Source organism: Dipteris shenzhenensis, chromosome 17 (assembly GCF_047967505.1).
Source record: "Dipteris shenzhenensis isolate YYH24624 ecotype China chromosome 17, Dip_SZ_1.0, whole genome shotgun sequence".
In the NCBI taxonomy this organism is placed as follows: domain Eukaryota; kingdom Viridiplantae; phylum Streptophyta; class Polypodiopsida; order Gleicheniales; family Dipteridaceae; genus Dipteris; species Dipteris shenzhenensis.
Window position 1 is genome coordinate 51,214,356 of NC_141612.1, and position 18,056 is coordinate 51,232,411.

At 43.9% G+C, this 18,056-nt stretch overlaps 1 protein-coding gene across 3 annotated transcripts in view; it reads right to left on the reverse strand.

The window, feature by feature from the left end:
• The window catches only part of LOC147892265 (phosphatidylserine decarboxylase proenzyme 3-like), a 176,740-nt gene that overhangs the window by 26,591 nt on the left and 132,093 nt on the right, over positions 1-18,056 (reverse strand). For all 3 annotated transcript variants that reach the window (XM_087388300.1, XM_087388299.1, XM_087388301.1), the window contains 2 exons: positions 4,299-4,385; positions 4,125-4,175 (listed from right to left, as the gene is read on the reverse strand). In XM_087388300.1, coding sequence (XP_087244426.1) covers positions 4,125-4,175; positions 4,299-4,385 — 138 coding nt within the window. The remainder of the gene's footprint in view (positions 1-4,124; positions 4,176-4,298; positions 4,386-18,056) is intronic.

The window sequence follows — 18,056 nt, forward strand, 5'->3', positions numbered from 1 at the left end:
AAAATTCCCCATTTCAAAGTGAAATATTTCTTTCCCAAATTAACACCCTCAATCTCAACAGCAATAGAAGGAGGGGTTGGTCTATCAGTATCCCATAAGATGCAAAAGCGATTTTTATTACCTGTGGGACTAGGGGGACAGATCACTTGTCCCAATGTCATTGCTAAGCCAGGAAGCTCCGTCCTGATGTAATCTGGGAAATCAACCACTTCAACCCATGCAGGGCAATGATGCTTGATGAGATTCTCATAGTCCTTATTAGGAGACAAGGCATGATGTGTACCATCTGACGACCAAAAAATAAAGGGGACATTTCCAGCATCTTTTGTTTTGTCAAGGCATCTAGGAGATCAACTTCATAAAATCCTTGGGAGGCAAAATAAACTCCTTCCACATAGCATCCACCTAGGAGGGAATTCACCCATTGTCCCACATCATTAGCCGAAGGTATTTTCCCTAGGAAAAAGATGATGACTGCAGTCTGAGAGAGCTTCTTCAAAGGATGCACAAGAGAAGGCAACTTCATTTTGTAAGTGAGTTCCGGAGCAGGTAGCATCCATTCTCTTCTACTTTGTTGAAATTCCTCATTCAACATGTCAAACACATAGGAAGCATCTTCAGATGAAGGGGCTATGGGGGGCAGAGTCTCCCTTGACTGTCTTTTGGGTTCTGGAGAGAGCGCCCTCTTTACATAATACTTATTTGTTTCTGCCATTGAAGCTAGTCGAATAGAAAGATTCAAAGCTGAAATTGCAGTTAGGTAACAAGCTATGAAATAGAGGGGGATGAGGGCCAAGACGAAATAAACAGACTGGACAAAAAATTCAGTCGAGGCAGATAGCAAGTTGAAAAGGAATAGACAAGCGCAGCAATATCCAAGCGAGAGAGGGGAGTAACCAGATAGTAACACAAACTAGACAGGTTGGGTTTAAACCAGAAAAAGGGCGGCAATGCTATAGCAACTGGGCACGGGATTTGCACAGAAGGGCACGAGACTTGGACAAGAGGGCACGGGAACCTGTTGTGACAAAAAAGCTTGCAGGAATATTGCCTTACACACAACTTACACTAATCCAACACACTCACAGAGTGGGCAAAAACAAAAAACGAGGCGCTGAAGGTGGCTTTAGAGAGCACACAGGATGGCGAAACAATGACGAAATCTCCCGCGAGCAGAGGTAAGGGCTCCGAACAGGCTGCACACAGTCTAAAGGAAACGTGGAGCAGGTCGTCTCGCTCACACACTCACCTGTGCGCAGCTCTCTCTCTCTCTCACACACACACACACCCCCCCCATACACACACGCGTGTGAGCACACACACGCTTTTTTTTTTTTTTGGTGAAACCAGTAACTATAAAATTAACATGAAATCAATGTACATGACATTAGACTCCAAAAGAGAGCCTAATGGAAGAACTCACATTCTGAAGAAAGCATATGCCTGAGGAAACTGTTGTCCCATCCTAAAATGCAATCTCTATGTCCAAATAGTCCATAGTACCCAAAAACGAGCCCAGTGAAAGAAAAGGAGGAATGGAGACATCTGAGATGAGAAGCATCCAAACATCCAGAAGAGTTTCCCGAATCGGATAGAGGGAAACCAGAGCCGCAGCAAATGAGAGACATGAGTGATCAATATCCGAGAGTGCGGGCAAGACCATAACAAATGGGAAACTGTCTCACGGTGATGAGAGCAACGGGGGCAGGAAGAAGAAGCAATACGACGTGCTTCCAATTTCACCCCAATGGAAAAAGCTCCCACTATACATCTCCAAAAGAAAAGCCTCTGTTTCAATGGCAATTTAGCTTTCCAAATTTTCTTGAGTTTTGATTGCCACCAAGATAAAGGCCTATCCAAATTCCAAAGAGCGTTGGCATGCTTATCAATCCATGGCGGTGGAAGAAGAAATCTGTAGACCATCGAGGATGTCAAATTATGCATTGAAAGTGAACAGGTAGCAGGAGACAAGGAAGTCAAATTCCAGTCCAGTAATCTGTCCTGTACAAACAACGGAGGAACAAGAACAAATGGCTGCAACATAGTTGTAAGTATTCTCCAAATGGGCCTATGATGCAAACCCAAGGGGAATGTCCTGCAAGCTTGTGGAAATGAAAGCACATAACCATGTTGATCCACCACATCTCCGACAAATCTTATGCCCAATTTCATAAGATTATATGCTTTAATAGGTGCTTGTAAAGCAAGAGGCGATTCAAACACCTTGCTCCAATGGAAAACGAAGAGAATTACCATGATGGGAGGAAGCACCTGACCATTTAGCATAAGAGAGAATTCTCTTCCAATCATGAATAAAAGCAGTAGAAACAGGACAGCCAGGACGCACATGCACAAACATGCACGCATGCATATCATGGCCAAAACGGAGCAGACATGCTCCTTAAAATCTCCTGCAACCGCGATTCCAGCTAGCAAAATCCTATACTCTTAAGTGCATACCACAAGGGGCCCTTAACCTGCACATCGTTGGCTCCCAAGAGCATATTTTCTATCTACAGCGAGAAGTACTAGAACTAAGGTTATGGAGCAGCTGTCAATGAAAATCTCTCCTTACAATGAGAACACTTTAATGGGCTGTATGAGCTTGACACAATTGAGCAAAGAGAAATTGCTTGATCATTGACACAACCGTCAAAAGTCCTCTATTTTGTAGAGTTTGCACTTGCAATAGTTGCCCAGACACAACCAGTGTTTGAGTGTAAGCGGTTTTGCCACCAGACTTGGAGTGGTTAAAGAAATCAATGGCATGTACATGTGGTGGTTGGATCCATGGAAGGCGGAATTCTTTTCCGCGAAACCAAGCAAGGAGACGAGGACTTCTTGAACTAATACCCAAAACCAGGACCGCAAAGGGCTGCTGACGTAATGCAGACCTGCAAGGGCTGTCCTCCTAACCCCCCAATTGTTTTCTCGGCAAAGGAGCATGCTCAAACAGAGATGCCAACAATCAAGAAGGAAGCAATTGTAGCGGTGAATAACAAGGCAAATAAAACTGACATTCAGGTTGAGTTTTAACGAGCATGACATCAGGTGCAGGAAAGCTCTGCCATTCAGAATAGGAGGCCTTCTTAAGGGCTGGTTTGACAAAGAGGATGTGCATCGTTCATTGAGACCCTAGCACAAATCAAGAGACCCACACGTAGCTGTTAAGGACCAGAGGAAGACGAAGACGAAACAACTCCACCACCACAATCAACCATTCTAGAGGTCATGCTGTAGTTATGCTCACTACAGCTTGTTCGCCAATCCTACTAGCTTGAAGGGACCAACGCGTGGATAGCAGAACTCACATGAGCTCAATTTAACCAAAAGGAAATGGAATTAGGTGATGCCAAGGCTGCTAGGAAGGATGGAAAATGGGCTGTATCTCGTGAGAGCGTGGCGCTCATCAAAGAGTTTAAATCAAAACCAAATACTCTCAGTTTTAAACTGACGGGCAGCTCTTTATTGTCTTATTTTCAGACTACAATGTAGGTACCTTATAATAACACGGAGTCGCTTTATGCACTCCTTGGGAGCTGCCTTGTACCATCCCTGAAACGGATGTATGAACTGGTTTTTTTGCTGCCTCATAGACCTATTGGTCTCCCATGGACATTAGTAGACTTCCCTTTCTTGTCTTTCATCTGACCTTAGTCGAAAGAAATGCCAAGCTAGATAAATAGAGCTTGGAGGATAGCATCAAGAGTCTACAAATTGAAACATGCATGCATTTGATAAACTGTCATTCAAAGCTTTGCTGAAGCACCAAAGATAATAATATATGAATCCGTAGGAATATGATCATGCATGGTGAGACACTCTATAATAGAGTTTCTTTTCTTTTCTTTTCTTTCTTCTCGCCTTATTGGAAAGGAATGCCAAGCTAGATAAACAGAGCTTGGAGGGTAGCGTCAATAATCTACAATTGAAAACATATATCCATTTGATAAACTTTCATTTAAAGCTTTGCTCAAGCACCAAAGCTAATAATGTACAAAGCCATAGGAACTTGATCATACATGATACTGTGTCCATGGAATTGAATTGGTCAAAGTCGACAAGACAAACTCCACAAGGAAAGTAGATAGAATCCTTGATCTGATGGCCAAAGATATCCATACCTTTTGAAACACACAGATAACAGTGCTTCCACCAAATGAAAAGTAGCCGAACTGCACATTGACAAAAGAGCACTGCTTATTAAGATAAATTGCTAAGGGGGACATGTTGCACTACATAAAGGTAAAATTCAGATACCATCTGCAATTGCAGAGTACATCATTAGTCATGATCACCTCATCACCCTTCTTTACAGATTCGCCTTCTTTCTTGGTGAAGGTAATGCTGCCCACCATTGTTGCACCGATAGCTACGAAAGCCATCTGAGCATTCACACAGTGAAACTTAGAGAGTATACTTATCTCAAATCATAATCATCATCTTTCAACTAATACTACATTTCAAAAGTCCGGGAAATGCTTAAATCCATAAGTACATCCTATGTGTGGGTTTGCAGCAGACACACATTGTTGTGAGAGAGCTTGATAGATTGACCTTTGAAAAAGCTAGAAAGTAAGTTACCTTGGTTATCCAGATCAAGTAGAAAATGTCTACTGCTTAACAAGGGCTACGAGATCAACAATAGCAAATGTGCAAAAAATGATTCTTTTTGCTAATATTTATTCGAATACAAACAGGTCAGGCTATGGAAGAGAAACGCCTCCAAATGAAGCCACCTACAGGAATCTTACTTTCATTGCCTAGCCATCTACATCGTCGACGTGACAAAACATGTTGGGGACCCAAATGCTCTCTAAAAATCACCATTTTATGCAATCTCACTAACACCACCTTGTTCCTTCTAGCAAATTCTCTGCTCTCCAATCAAACCTATCTTCACAAGCCACATCTGCCTTAGGGCTAGATCCTTAGGGTTAAGACTATGGACTACACTCCAACAAACCCTAAAAAGGGTTGCTCAAAGAAAAGCCAAAAGTCTACACATAGTAACCCAAAAGCGTATATCTGAATAGTTTTATGAAACGTGGCTCTTCCAAATACAACAATATTTATTTTTTTTTAATGGGCACTTTTTTTCAACTTTTAACCCCGATTTCTTAAATAATTTTTTTACAATTTGGTTTGCCCTTTTTCTTTTTTGCGCAAAGAGCGGAGGGCGGCTCGGGTTTGAGGTGTTGGTGGATGGGGGGGTGGATGGGGGGGTGTTGGTACTATGTTTGTGTATGTGTATATATGTGTGTACACTTGCACTATAGTCTCTCTCTGAGTGTGTACCTTGTATGTGCATGTGTGTGCATTGGGTACATAGTCTTTGTATGTGTACTATGGCCCATCCGCACGTGTGTATGAGAGAGAGAGGAGTGTGTGTGTGTGTGTGTGAATTCTGTGTGTGCGAGTGATCTGAGAGAGAGACCTGCAGCCCTTGCTCCAGCCCTCCCATCAGCTCCCTAGCCTTTCCAGACCAGCCCTTTTGCTTCAACTACCTGCTGCGCCCTATCAGTGTCAAAAAAGCGGTGTTTTGGAGCATTTATTACCAGCCGTACAGCCCACCACAGTTCCGTACCGTTCCGTACAGGTGTACGGACCTGTACGGCCCAGTCTGCCTTCTCCAGGCTGCTGCTGCCGGCTTTTTTCTTGCTCCTGGGTCACTAATTCTACCGGGTTTACTTACGGGCTGCCTCTAACAGCTGCATTTTGCTGATCCCCTTTCTCTCCTCTTGGTTTTCTGGGTCCTGTGTACTCTTTCCATAGCCAAATTCTCCCCTCTTTTTCTGAAATATAGTTCATCTGGGAACTTTATTGGTTTTTTTCTCTTTTTCTTCTACAGAACTTGTCTTCTACATCTCTCTTTCCCCTTATTCTCCTTGCAAATACACTATTTTTTTCTTCTCTATGGGCAGTTTTTTGTTTGGGACTGTTTTTTCTCTATTATCACTTTACAGATACCCCCTTTGGCTGAATACTCTTATGAAAAAACTTTTCAAAAGGATTGATCAGTTCAATGCAAAAAGCAAAAGCAGGCTGAAGGTCAGCATGACCAAGTGCATGATTCTGTTGAAGCACAACTGGTTTATGATGTCATGCATAAAGGATTTGCAGACACAAGAAAAGAGTGGAAAGACTCTGTTCCCTCGGTTGGACTCATGGTTGAAGTGGATGAAATTGTGGATCCAGTTAGAGAATATGCCAAAAATGCAGTTATATTATTTTTCCCAGGTCGGATGCCACCTGTTGCAGAGGTAGGCAATTGGTTGACCCGCACACTGGCTGGCTCGTTTGTTAGGAAGGTACACTATGCAGCCAAAGGTTATTTTGAGGTCATAATGGTAGATGAGATTCACAGGCAAATGCTTTTGGAACATTCACCCCTCTTCTTTGGGCAGCAAATGGTGCACGTTTTGCCATGGTCTTTGAAACCGGCCTTCAAGTTCCTAAAGGGCAGTAGACCATAACTTGCATTGCATATTCATTATTCACAGCCACATTGTATCATTTCCAACCGCTTAACTTTAAACAATACCACTTAGAAACAACTTGAGAAATAACTGGATGGAGGCTAGAGTGCCCCTTCTCAATGGAATCAAGTACAAGACACCACACTGGCCCCAAACACTTGGCGCCCCTTCCGGTATTTATTTATTTCTTTAGGAATGAAATTGGTACATACAACAAGGGTTCAACCTTGCACTGTTCCTCTCTGCAAATCCTCTACTTGTCTTCAAGGCATCTAATCCCAGTGCACCACTAGAATTCCCACTGGCAAGGCATATTCAGGCACACTTCTTATCTGACACAACTTAGAGGCATTCAGGCATCCAAACTACTGGCAAACTGAGCTCAAGACAGCCTCAAGGCTATCACATGCATCCACACTATCCTTAGGCCTTCCACAGGATCACCCTTGCCTTTGGGTGCTTCTTAGAACCTGTTGGAGTCCTGAAAGGACTGCACACAACACGCATGCACTGCAAAAAGCTGCAAAGTAAAGAACAAGGAAAAAACCAAACCTGGAACCAACTCCTGCTGGCTGTGGCAGAGGGGCGAGCTCCTTCCTCGCACCTATCCTCTATCCAAGCTCCCCGCAAGGTGCAGGTGTCTTCCAGCAATCAGGAGAAGACAGAAATGAAGGTAGAGAGCGGGGGGTGAACAAGAAAGAGCTGTAGAGGGAAAATGATTCACAGATCTGCCCCAAAATGATTGCCTCGGGATCTGTGCCTGAGTTCTCCTAAGAGAAGGTGCCAAAAGCAATAGGGAAAGTTCCTCTTGCAGCCTGCACTGGTCCAAAACAGCTCCAGAACAGCTCCAGAAGCCACCACGCAGCCAAAAACATGTGCACAAAGGTCCAGCACAGCAAAAGACAACCCCAGGCACCTGCTGGAGGCAGCTGAACACGCCTGTACGGAAATCCGTACAGCCGTACGGAAGTCCGTACAGTCTGTGCGAAAATTTTCTGGAAGTCCAAAAATGAGTTTTGGCACTTCCTAGAAGTGCGTACTAGCCTAGGAACAGTCAAAACAGTGTTAAAACGGCTGAAAACAGGCTTGAAACAGCTCAAACAGCTCAAAAACTGCACAAGAACAACTGAAAACGTCCTACACCTCTGGGAGAATGAGGGGAGAGAGATGGAAGGTGGGGGAAGGACATGCATACACATGCTTCACAAATGGCACCTCCTCCTTGCCATTTGCCCCTTCATTAAAGTCCTAACCCCCATACCAAGGACAACGTTGGTTGTCCTTGGGCCCAACTTTTAGACCCCTCTTTTAAAGCCTTTGCCTTGCCCCTAGGACCTACTGGTGCACTTAGACTTTGCCCTTAGGAACTTCTAGGAAGTGTGCACTTCCTCTAGCCAGTCCCTCACGGCCAAACCATTACCACACTTAACCCTGGTTAACCCTGGGCTAAACGTAGGTTGAGTTACGAAGATACTTTACACCTCGTTTCACGTCCTCGTGACAGTCTCCCACAAGGGATTTTCAAGCTTTGATCCGACACCATTGTCCGGTCTGGGTTGAAGTTGTAGACTTCCCGCAATGTATGGCTTCACTCTTGCCTAAAATTGCAACGACTTTAGGCAAAGTGGTTTGCCCACCACGGCCTAATGGCAACTGAAATCGATTTTGTATTCTCTGGGATACTGATAATCCAACACCAAAGTCGTATTCAGTCACGGTGAACAATGTTGACATGGGAAGTGCTTTTTATAAATTGAAATGGGAATTATTTGCAGGGGCTTGCTTTGAATGTAAAAAATTTGGGCACATGGCTTCGCAATGTCCAATGAGTCATGCACGTCTGGATCGCTGGTATAGTGTAGCTCCGCAACAAAATGATGATTTTACATGCAAAATGTGGATTGACTATGCCTTTGTGCATTCTAATCATGCACCTTTATGGTTGAGGTTATCTTTTTATGATATGCCAGATGATAGACTGCCTCAAAGGCGACATCTGATTGTGAACAATAGCTATTTGCAGCATGTTTTCAAGGCCATGGTCACTGAAGCATCTCACTCTCTGTCTTCTCAAAGCCACTTTGATATTGATACTGCATGGGATTCTTTTGTTTCTAAAATGCAAGTTGTAATTAGAAGTTATGGCAAGTCTTACATGAAGACTCTGAGGGAAACTGTTGCTCAGGCCAAATTGACTTGTCAAGACCTCACTGAACTCAGTCATCTTCGTACATTGTCGTTGCATGAGCAAACAACACTATGCCAAGCTAGACATTGTCTTCAAATCAATGATCATAGGAAACTGGCTAAATGGAAGACTACAGCAAGACAAAGAGCTTTTACAGATAAAGGCTGCTCTTCTAAACAATTTTTTAAAAGCTTGCATCAGAAGAGATTAAAAACAAACATTTGCAGGGTGCTTCTGCCTAATGGCTCATGGACTACATCATGGTCACAGCTTGCTTCTGTTTGTGTACATCATTTCTCTCAGCACTTTGGTTCTGCAGATCCTCCTTCGCAGCAGATTTTGTCTGCAAGAAATTTACTTCTACAACATGTTTCTCCTATTATTTCCACTACTCAAGCTTTGGAATTGCAGGAACCCTTTACTGAGAGGGAATTGTCAGAGGCAATCACATCCTGTGGTAGATGGAAATCTCCAGGATGGGATGGTCTTACAGTTGAGTTTTTTCGAGATTATTGCTGCATATGGTGAATTCTGCTTGGCAAAATCAGAAAATGCCAGACACATGGAAGAGAGGTCTTATTAAACTCCTTCCAAAAAAGAAAATTTCTGAATCTTTGGCTGATTGGAGACCACTACCAAAATGATTGTTGATCGGCTAAAAGGCTATTTACATGATGGGTTGCATCCTGCGCAATATGGTTTCGTTCCTCGTAGGCATATCATGGATAACATTGCTAATGCTTATGTTGGAATCGAATATGCCAAATATATGCAGCAGGATGTTTTGCTATTGCAAGTTGATAATGCCAAAGCTTTTGATACTGTTAAGTGGGACTTTATTTCATCAACTATGCAGGCACTGGGATTTGGCAAAAAAATGCAGCAAGTTATCAATTGGCTATATCAAGATAGTAAAGCTGCCTGCATACTATCAGGGGATATTTCTTCAACCTGGATTCTTGGTTGTTCTGTTTGGCAAGGATGTCCCCTCGAGGCTTTACTTTCTTCCATAGCCACTCATCCAATGCTTCAATAAATGGACCACCTTTTGGATACTGGCATGTTACACGGATTGGAAATTCCTGGCAGCCGTAGCATGATCGCTCAAGCATATGCTGATGATTTTTTCTTCACCCCGAAACATACTCGAAGCGATCTCTCCATGATTATGCAGGCTCTTTCTACATATGGTTTGGCTGTTGGTCTTCGTGTCAATTTTCAGAAATCAAAATTATTTCCGTTGCATGCCAAAGACCGGCATAGTCTTTTGTGCCCTGGGGAAATTGTTCCGACTTCTCAATTGATTCGACATCTTGGCTATCCTCTAGGTTGGGGACTCACTCGTTCTCAACAAGCTGATTGGGTGCTCACAAAGTTGAGGGCAAAACCTCAATATTGAAAGCTTGCAACTTGGCCATTACATGTTCGTTTGCGAATAACGCAATCCATTTTGATAGCATACATACAATTCTATCTGCCTCTGATCATGTTCACTAATCTGGTTTCCTTTATGTCTGCTATCATGGGAGTTTCTGGTGTTCAAAAAATGGCAAGAAAAGTCTTAGACTACTCTCTATGCATCGTCTCTGCTCTCCAAAAATGCACGGGGGTCTGAACATACTCAATATTCAAATGCATATACTTGCTCACAGGGGGAAAATGAAGTTGCAGTTTAGGCAAGAGGATCAGCCTTGGGCTTTCATGATCCGCTCTCTTTTGTTGCATATTCATACTTCTGCTTTTGGGCATTTGGCTCTATTCAAGGCAAGATCAGAGGTTGCCCTTTTGTCACTCGTTTGCTTCTTGATTGGAAGCATATTTTATCCCACTTGGAATGGAATAGCAGGGATTCTCTGTCAAGCAATTCCTTGAGGGCTGAGAATATTTATTGGTCTAAAGTATTCCACCCTCCTTTAGCTATACAAGAACCCAGGCGTTCTTATTTTCTATCTTTCAAAGGCATTTCTTCTATGGTGGATGTACTTCAGGATGATGGCATTCTTTTATCTTTTTCTATGGCTGCTAGCAAATATGGTTTGGGAGCTCATTATCGTCCTTTATGGCATCAAATTTCAGAAATGCTTCAACCGTTCTTGCCGGTACCTCGTTTGGAACTTCAGAATAGGCTTGAGGATTGGACTCTACATTCTTCTTCCCCTTCAGCCCGTCCTTTGAGCTCTCACATATCGCAGTGCCTTCTCTGTATAAAGTGTTATTACTTCCGCCTTGGATTTCTGACAGAGCAAATTCTGTTTGGCATATGGATCGCCCACTAACGTGGTGGCGAAAGCGGCTGCGTCTCCTTTGGCATTATAAAGTCCCTCTTCAGCAACAGCTTTTCCTTTGGCAAGTCCTACTTGGCATTTTTCCATCTGGCCAGTTACTCGCGCATAGACATATTGCTCCGGATGTTTGCCACAGATGTCTACACTCTGCTGAATATGTGCTTCACATCTTCTGGCACTGTCCACACACTAGTGATTTCCTTGCTCTCATCCGACAGGGGCTTCGAACGTGATTTCCTACTATTACATTTAGCAAGTTCTTCTGGTTGTTTGGTTTTCATCCAGCTAGACAGGGTTTTGATTTATTTTTTGTTTCTATGGATGGACCGAAATCATAGAGTTTTTGGTGATCCTACTTTTCCATCTTTTGTTTTTTTCAAACGATCTCTGCAGCAATCGTTTTATGATTGCTTTCAGACTCATTTGATTGATCATGATGTATATACAACTTATACTGAGATTTTCAGTTGAGTAGTAGTTACTCCACTTTTGAAGTAACTATGAATGTAATTATTTTACAGCAATAAAATATTTCTTCTCACAAAAAAAAGTGTGTGAGAGAATTCTGCTGATCTACCTTTTTTCTTTTCTTTTTTGGCAAAGAAAAGAACCTTCTATTAATGCTTGACTATGGAAAAAAACCGAAAAAGGCTCAAAGAAAAACCGGCCTATTCTAGAGAAACCCAGCTCACTGCCTGGGGGATCTCTGGTACCAGGGCTAACAGCCAGGTGGGGAGACTAGAATCCCTTGCGGAGTGAATATTTAGAAAATTCCTACATGCCAAGCCTTGCGGAATTGAGCACGCCTTGCAACAGTCGCCCTAGAGCGTGGGGTCCCACGCTCCTAAGTGTAGCCGAGGGTGTAGATGATATCTTGCCAGATGGTGACCAAGGTAGCCGAGGGTGGAACTGGATGCTCACCCATCACCAGACTGCAGCGAGCAACCCAAATGTTCCACGCAGTAATACTGGCTACTACCTCCCATACGCTGTCCTCTGGAGGAGGAGGAACATGGCTATCAGGAGGGACCACCTCATGAGGCTCTATCCTCTGAATGCTTTGACCCTGTATCCGGCAAGCTGCGGAGATCTCATCAATCTGGAACGCGTGTCCTCCCTCTGTCAACCAAGCCACCATCCCCCATGTGTAGCCCCTCTGAAGGCTCTGCATATGGGTCATAATCCTGAGGGCTCCCATACAAATCCTCGCTGCGCTACGACAGCTCTGGAGGCAGTGAGGGATCGTTTCCAGATGTACTTTTCAGCTCCCCATTCACGGAAAGCTATTGTCTAATAAAAAGCATCAAATTTTTAACCCTCCCTCAAATAAAGAGTGTACGTTTGCTTGTGCTTGTGGAAGCACCTTCACTACGGGCTCCATAATTCTGTCCAACTTTGATTTTCTGCTCGCCTCTGATTCGCTAAACTCTGGGCGCCGCTCTCATGTGCTTATACTGCATACCCTTGCTCAGTCTGGAAGCATTTGTGTACAGCAATACCTTCTCTTCAATAAGTTCTCAGCCTGAACGCCATCTTGGAACAGCCCGTACAACTGTTTCCTTGCCCTGGACGTTTCATACCCCACCTCTCTCCCATCCACGACCTCTCTAATACGCCTTTGTCGCGATTTTTCGCAAAGTTTGGCCATGGCCTGCAGTGTGGAGTCTGGGGGTGTGTGTGTGTGTGCATAGGCCTAACCTTTGAGTTTTTCAGTCGTCTAGCTCTGCACCTTTCCACCAGTCTGCTGTCGTGTAATATTCTCTCCAAATTTCCGTTTTTGATGGTGCACTTCCTCAACATCCGTCTTCAGCTTTCTTTCATCTGCTGTTTTTTGGAGGCTTTCTGAGTTTTTCCAGCTCTGTTTATAGCGGGGCTTTTATCTCTGCTCATCTAGTTTTGTTCATATCCTTGAGTGAAAAGTCAATTTTTGCAGTTTCTTTCTTGCTAAGAAAGAATGGCAGCCTATCAATACGACAAAACATTCAATGAAGAAAGATTTGCTCAAAATAAGAAGCAGAAGCAAGCTATGGCTCAGGATGACCCTTCCACTATATCTTTTGAAACTTGTATATGAAGTCATGCATGAGGGCTTTGAAGATACTCCCAAGGATAGGAAGGAGCCCGCTCCTACAATAGGTATTATTGTTGAAGTGGATGATATTCCCAATCCCGTAAGGGAATATGCTAAGAATGCATTGATTATCTTTTTCCCAAGACGTATACCGGTTGCTGCAGATGTGGGGAACTGGCTGACATGCACTTTGGGTGGATGCTTTGTTCAGAAGGTCCATTATGCAGACCAGCGGTTTTTGGAAGTCATAACGACGAATGAAGTGCATAAACAAACGCTTTTGGAGCATTCTCCACTCTATTAGGGGCAACAAATGGTGCATCTCTTGCCTTGGTCTCCCACACGAGACTATCCTTCGTTGATTCGGCATCGTTGTCCGGTTTGGGTTGAAGTCGTCGATTTTCCCCAATGTCTGGCCAAATTATTGCCAAAAATTGCAGCTTCATTGGGAAAGGTAGCATGTCCACCCAGGGAGAATGGTAACTCTAATAGAGAAGATGTTGGTAAAGCCAAAATTGCCTGTCAAGAATTCACATAAATTAGTCATTTTTTAGAATTAACCCAAGATGACGCTACTTCCTCGTGTCAGGGTACCACTGTCACTAGAAAACGTGTTTTGGGCATTTGAAACGTGAAGAAACACAACACCAAGAGCTTTGTGGATTTCCGCAAGGCCTTTAAACAGCTTTGAGAGCTTTGCAGATTTCAAGGCCTTTAAAACAATATTCAGAGCTCGACTCATCGAGCGTCTACAAGAGTTGGTATACGATTAGGACATCATTTGACCAATCATGGCACTGTCTAAGTGTCTAAGGTAAAGTTCGGACTCGTACAAGATGAACAGAGGAGATCATGAGCACCATTGGCTCAAACAAGGGTGTCCTTTATCATCGACCTTGTTTCACCTCTACATAGATGAGCTTGAAACTTTTATCGAAACCTTGGGAGGGACTGGTTGCTCTCTACCCGGGTCATTGCTTCAGATACTATGCAAATGATGTGGTCCTATCATCTTCTTCAGTAGAGGGTCTCTAGTGACACAGGGTGCGCTACATACTTTTTGTGCGACACGACTTGAAGGTCAACCTAAGTAAAACTAAGGTCATGATCTTTAAACACATCTCGAGCAGCCATTTGGGAGATCTAAGTCAGAGGGGCATTTCGCTTTCAAGTGCCTAGTGTACTACGAGGTCAAAGGCTGATACCACCACCTTTTCAGAGATGGATTCATCTCTCTACCTAGTCTCTTATCCTACCCACACCAGGGATGCTTGGCAGCCTTCATTCATGAGGCAGAACAGCATAGAGAGCGGTTGTTGGCCCACAGGGGAGATCCCAACACACACACATACTCCACTCACAGCATGATCACTGAGTTTTTCAAGACAGACAATACTAACCAGCCGGACTCACAGAGGTGTCCACCGTGGCGCCTTGAGCCCGAGTGAAAGACATGCTACACTCGACAGCACACAAAGGCACAAATCACAATAGTGGACCTCACGGCCATGCTCATTAGGTCACACACCCGACCTAGAGGAGTGACCTTGGCATTTGTTCGCCGTAGAGCTACAACCAGGAGACTTCAGTAGGATGTACATACTGACATCCACCAATGATCCATCATACGGTTCCTGCCACCACCACAGCCTCGCACACCATCAACCCTCTCTTAGGGCTCACATTTCTTGCTGGATTATTGGTAGCTCCTGGATCATAAAGAATGAAAGCATTCTGATCTCTTACTTTACCCCACGCGAGGCACAGCTCTCGCTTTGTTGATTCCGTGGTTCTCCCAACATATCTGGGACTCCTCCATCAGTCCAACATATCTCGTGGTTCTCTTGTCATTTTCTGCTCCATTGGACCCGCAGGTCTTTCAGGTCATTGGGTAGCCACATGCCCTTCTTTTCCACAATAGAAACACTTACCCTCCTTTCGGAAGGTTTCAATCTATTCTGGAGTAAACTTTGACTTCCCTTTGAAAGGTTGAATGGGCCCCTCGGCTTCTGAGGCTGAAATCTCTTTGAACCTTAGGTTAGTGCCCCAACCCTCTTGCTAGTATCCACACCCTTCCCTTTTTTTGCCACAGAGTGAAAGAGGTCTTCCCTTAGCAGTTCAACCACGAAAGCCAAATGCATCAATCTTGGAGCTTCGTCTTCTTTGAATCAATGCTTACTTGAGTTTGTTGTTGGGAAGCGATCCCGCTCGATACTTTTGAAGCTTCGTCTTTTCGGAAATTTCTTTGAAGGGTGTGATTTGAAGATAAGCTGTTCAAAACTTTCGATTATATGTCAGACGCTGTATGAATATCATCAAAGAAATTCTTGGGCAAAAACTGCACATAAAACTGCTTCTTAAAAGTCTTTCCATGTCTTTGGAGCCTCTTCTGCAACTAGAAGAGCTCCCCACCAAGCACTAGCACTATTTGTCAGGTGAAGCCTTACAATCTTTAACGTGGACTTCTTGCGATAGTGCCCCCTTTTAAAGGCTATATCAAACTGACGAATGAATTGCAAAGCATTTTCAGTGGCTCCATACTTTCCATTAAGAGTCGCAAACTTGACTGACTTACCCCCTTCCTTGAAGTCTCTACTTTGAGACCTGGATCTCCTTCTTCTGCGCTTATGACGAGAGCGTCCTCGGGATGCAGAAGAAGATGAGGAAGAGGAAGAAGAAGAAGAAGAAGAAGAACTATCAGAAGATGAGCTTGAACTAGGAGATCCCCTTCCATGCTTTCGGCTTCGTCTCCCGTGAGGCTTGGAGCTCCTCCCTCTTTTTCTTAAGTATGACGGTTTTGGTGTGATGCACTACTATGTGAACACTTCCTTGGAGAATGTGAATGCTTAGAAAAGTCTTTTGATCAAGAAGTGAGAGAAAGTTCTTGATCTCCCTTTTCTTTTGGCGACGTTGAAGCTTGCTTGGTCATCGTCTCCTCGAATAGATGCTGAAATCGAGGCTTTTACTTCAGAGACCGAAACTCCCAGATCTTTTCTTTCACAAATCCTTCACTAAGGTGGTCTTCAGATCCCTTCGATCGTCTAGAGGCTGAACTAGGCCTTTTGGTAGCTTAACTCCGTGCTCAAAAACCATGATGTGGGAGATGGAGATTTGAACCCACCGAATCAACGTGACTAGGCCTAAAGCAATTAACTGCAAAGCCCCTATTCCTTTCAAGGAGGTAAACGCTTACGAGTGAAGACGGGAGGCAGCCCCATGCGCGATGAAGTATGGGTGGGTGTTGCTCTTGGTTGTATCATTCAACCATTAGTCCGGGGTGTCGGCCAAAATTAAAAATAATATATGTGATTTTCTATTGCCCCATGCAGCAAGCCTGCTCTGAGTGCCGATTATTGAGGTTTCCGCCCACGGAGTGCCGTGCGCCTGACGGATGCGATTACCGAAGTCTCTCGATATGCGTTTGCAAATTGGTGCGATTTGCGAGGTCTATCGATATGCACCTGACGGATGTTTTTGTTGATTCTTTGGACCGTTGCTACCAACGAAAGTAGCAAAACCATGCTCTGATACCACTGAAACCCAAATCAGATGAAAATCGGAATTCACTTTGGTAACAGTTTGCAATCAACACGCGACTCCTCGGGAGCAAATCACGGTACCCGAGGTAGGATGCCTGGCGTTGGAACTTCCATACACTTCTCGAGAAACGTGTTGAAGCTGTGGAAATCGAATCGCCAATAAGATAGAGTGCTCGGAGAGAAGGGTAAGGAGCAAAACACGCACTAGGGCCCAGAAATAAGGACTGAACCCCCCCCGAAGGGTCTTCATTGCAATAGGATAAGGCTTTGTACAACTGGCTCTAAAAGGGAATGGACTAAGTACAATGTGTGTGTTCTAGAGCTCTGAGGCTCTTCTTTTATAAATTTAGTCTCCAACCCGAAAGCAAGAGCTTTCTAATAAGTTGGGGCTAGCTTTTAGCTCGTTCTTAAGCCTAAATAAGGCATACTTTTCTTAGAAAGCTTAGCTTTCCCTAAAATCAGCTTTAGGGGGCTCTTCTTGGAAATTGAGCAAGAATTCTTGCCGATTTGCCCTTGTGGGGTCCTCCATAAAGTAGGCACCCACATCTGGGTGCTTTTTCCCTTGTAGGACTTGCTTTTTGCACTTTTCCGTTCATTCTAGGGCCTTTTTGCACTCCTGTTGGTCCTACACATTGCCACAAACAAAAATTAATATTTTAAAACATTAAAAATTAGACTAATGCATGCATTCTAGTTCTTGGACTATTTCTAGTCCCTTGTGGACATCCCCATAGTTCTCCTTTTACCAATGCAACGCAAAAGTTTAAAAAAATAAAACTTATTCTTGGTTAACCAACTTCACCATTTTTTGACCGAAGTCAATTCTAATAAAGATTACTCTTTATTTTCTTACGAGAAGTCCCAAACGGTGACAAATATTGTCAGCACAAACCGTCTAATCTGTCTCAAAAGAATCTCTGTATGTCGCCGCATCTCTATCACATAAACACTGACACACACTTGGTCCTGGAAATGGATTAGGCGAGAAAGTGGTCCAAATCCAAGCCCCTCCTAATATAGGTAGTGGTACCGCCCTCAAATCTCATAATATGCTGGACATATGCATAGGGTGTGCTCCTCTGTCTCCACTCCCCCAGTGTGCAAAGCCTGAATATTGGCTGCTCTCATGATATGCCGGCAACTCTACCTACCTCTATCGCTAGCTCATGGGACGAGACACTCATCTCTCCAATGGCAATGTTAATGCATGTGAGATGCGTCTGCCGTCCAGGTATGAGGATCTGATGATCAGTCCATCACTCTAAGGAAATGGTCAGGTGCCTCTCCTTGCAAAACACCTCTAGGGCCTCTATGTACTTCTGGAGACCCGCCAGCGGAGTTGGATATGAGGACTATGTCATCAGTGTATAGCAGTATCTTTACCAATCAGGTCAACGAGCAGTGATCCCTCACCTCCTAGACTATCAATGAAGGTAGTGATCTCATCAATATAAAGTCCAAAACGTGTCTGTGAGAGAAGGCATCCTTGCTTTA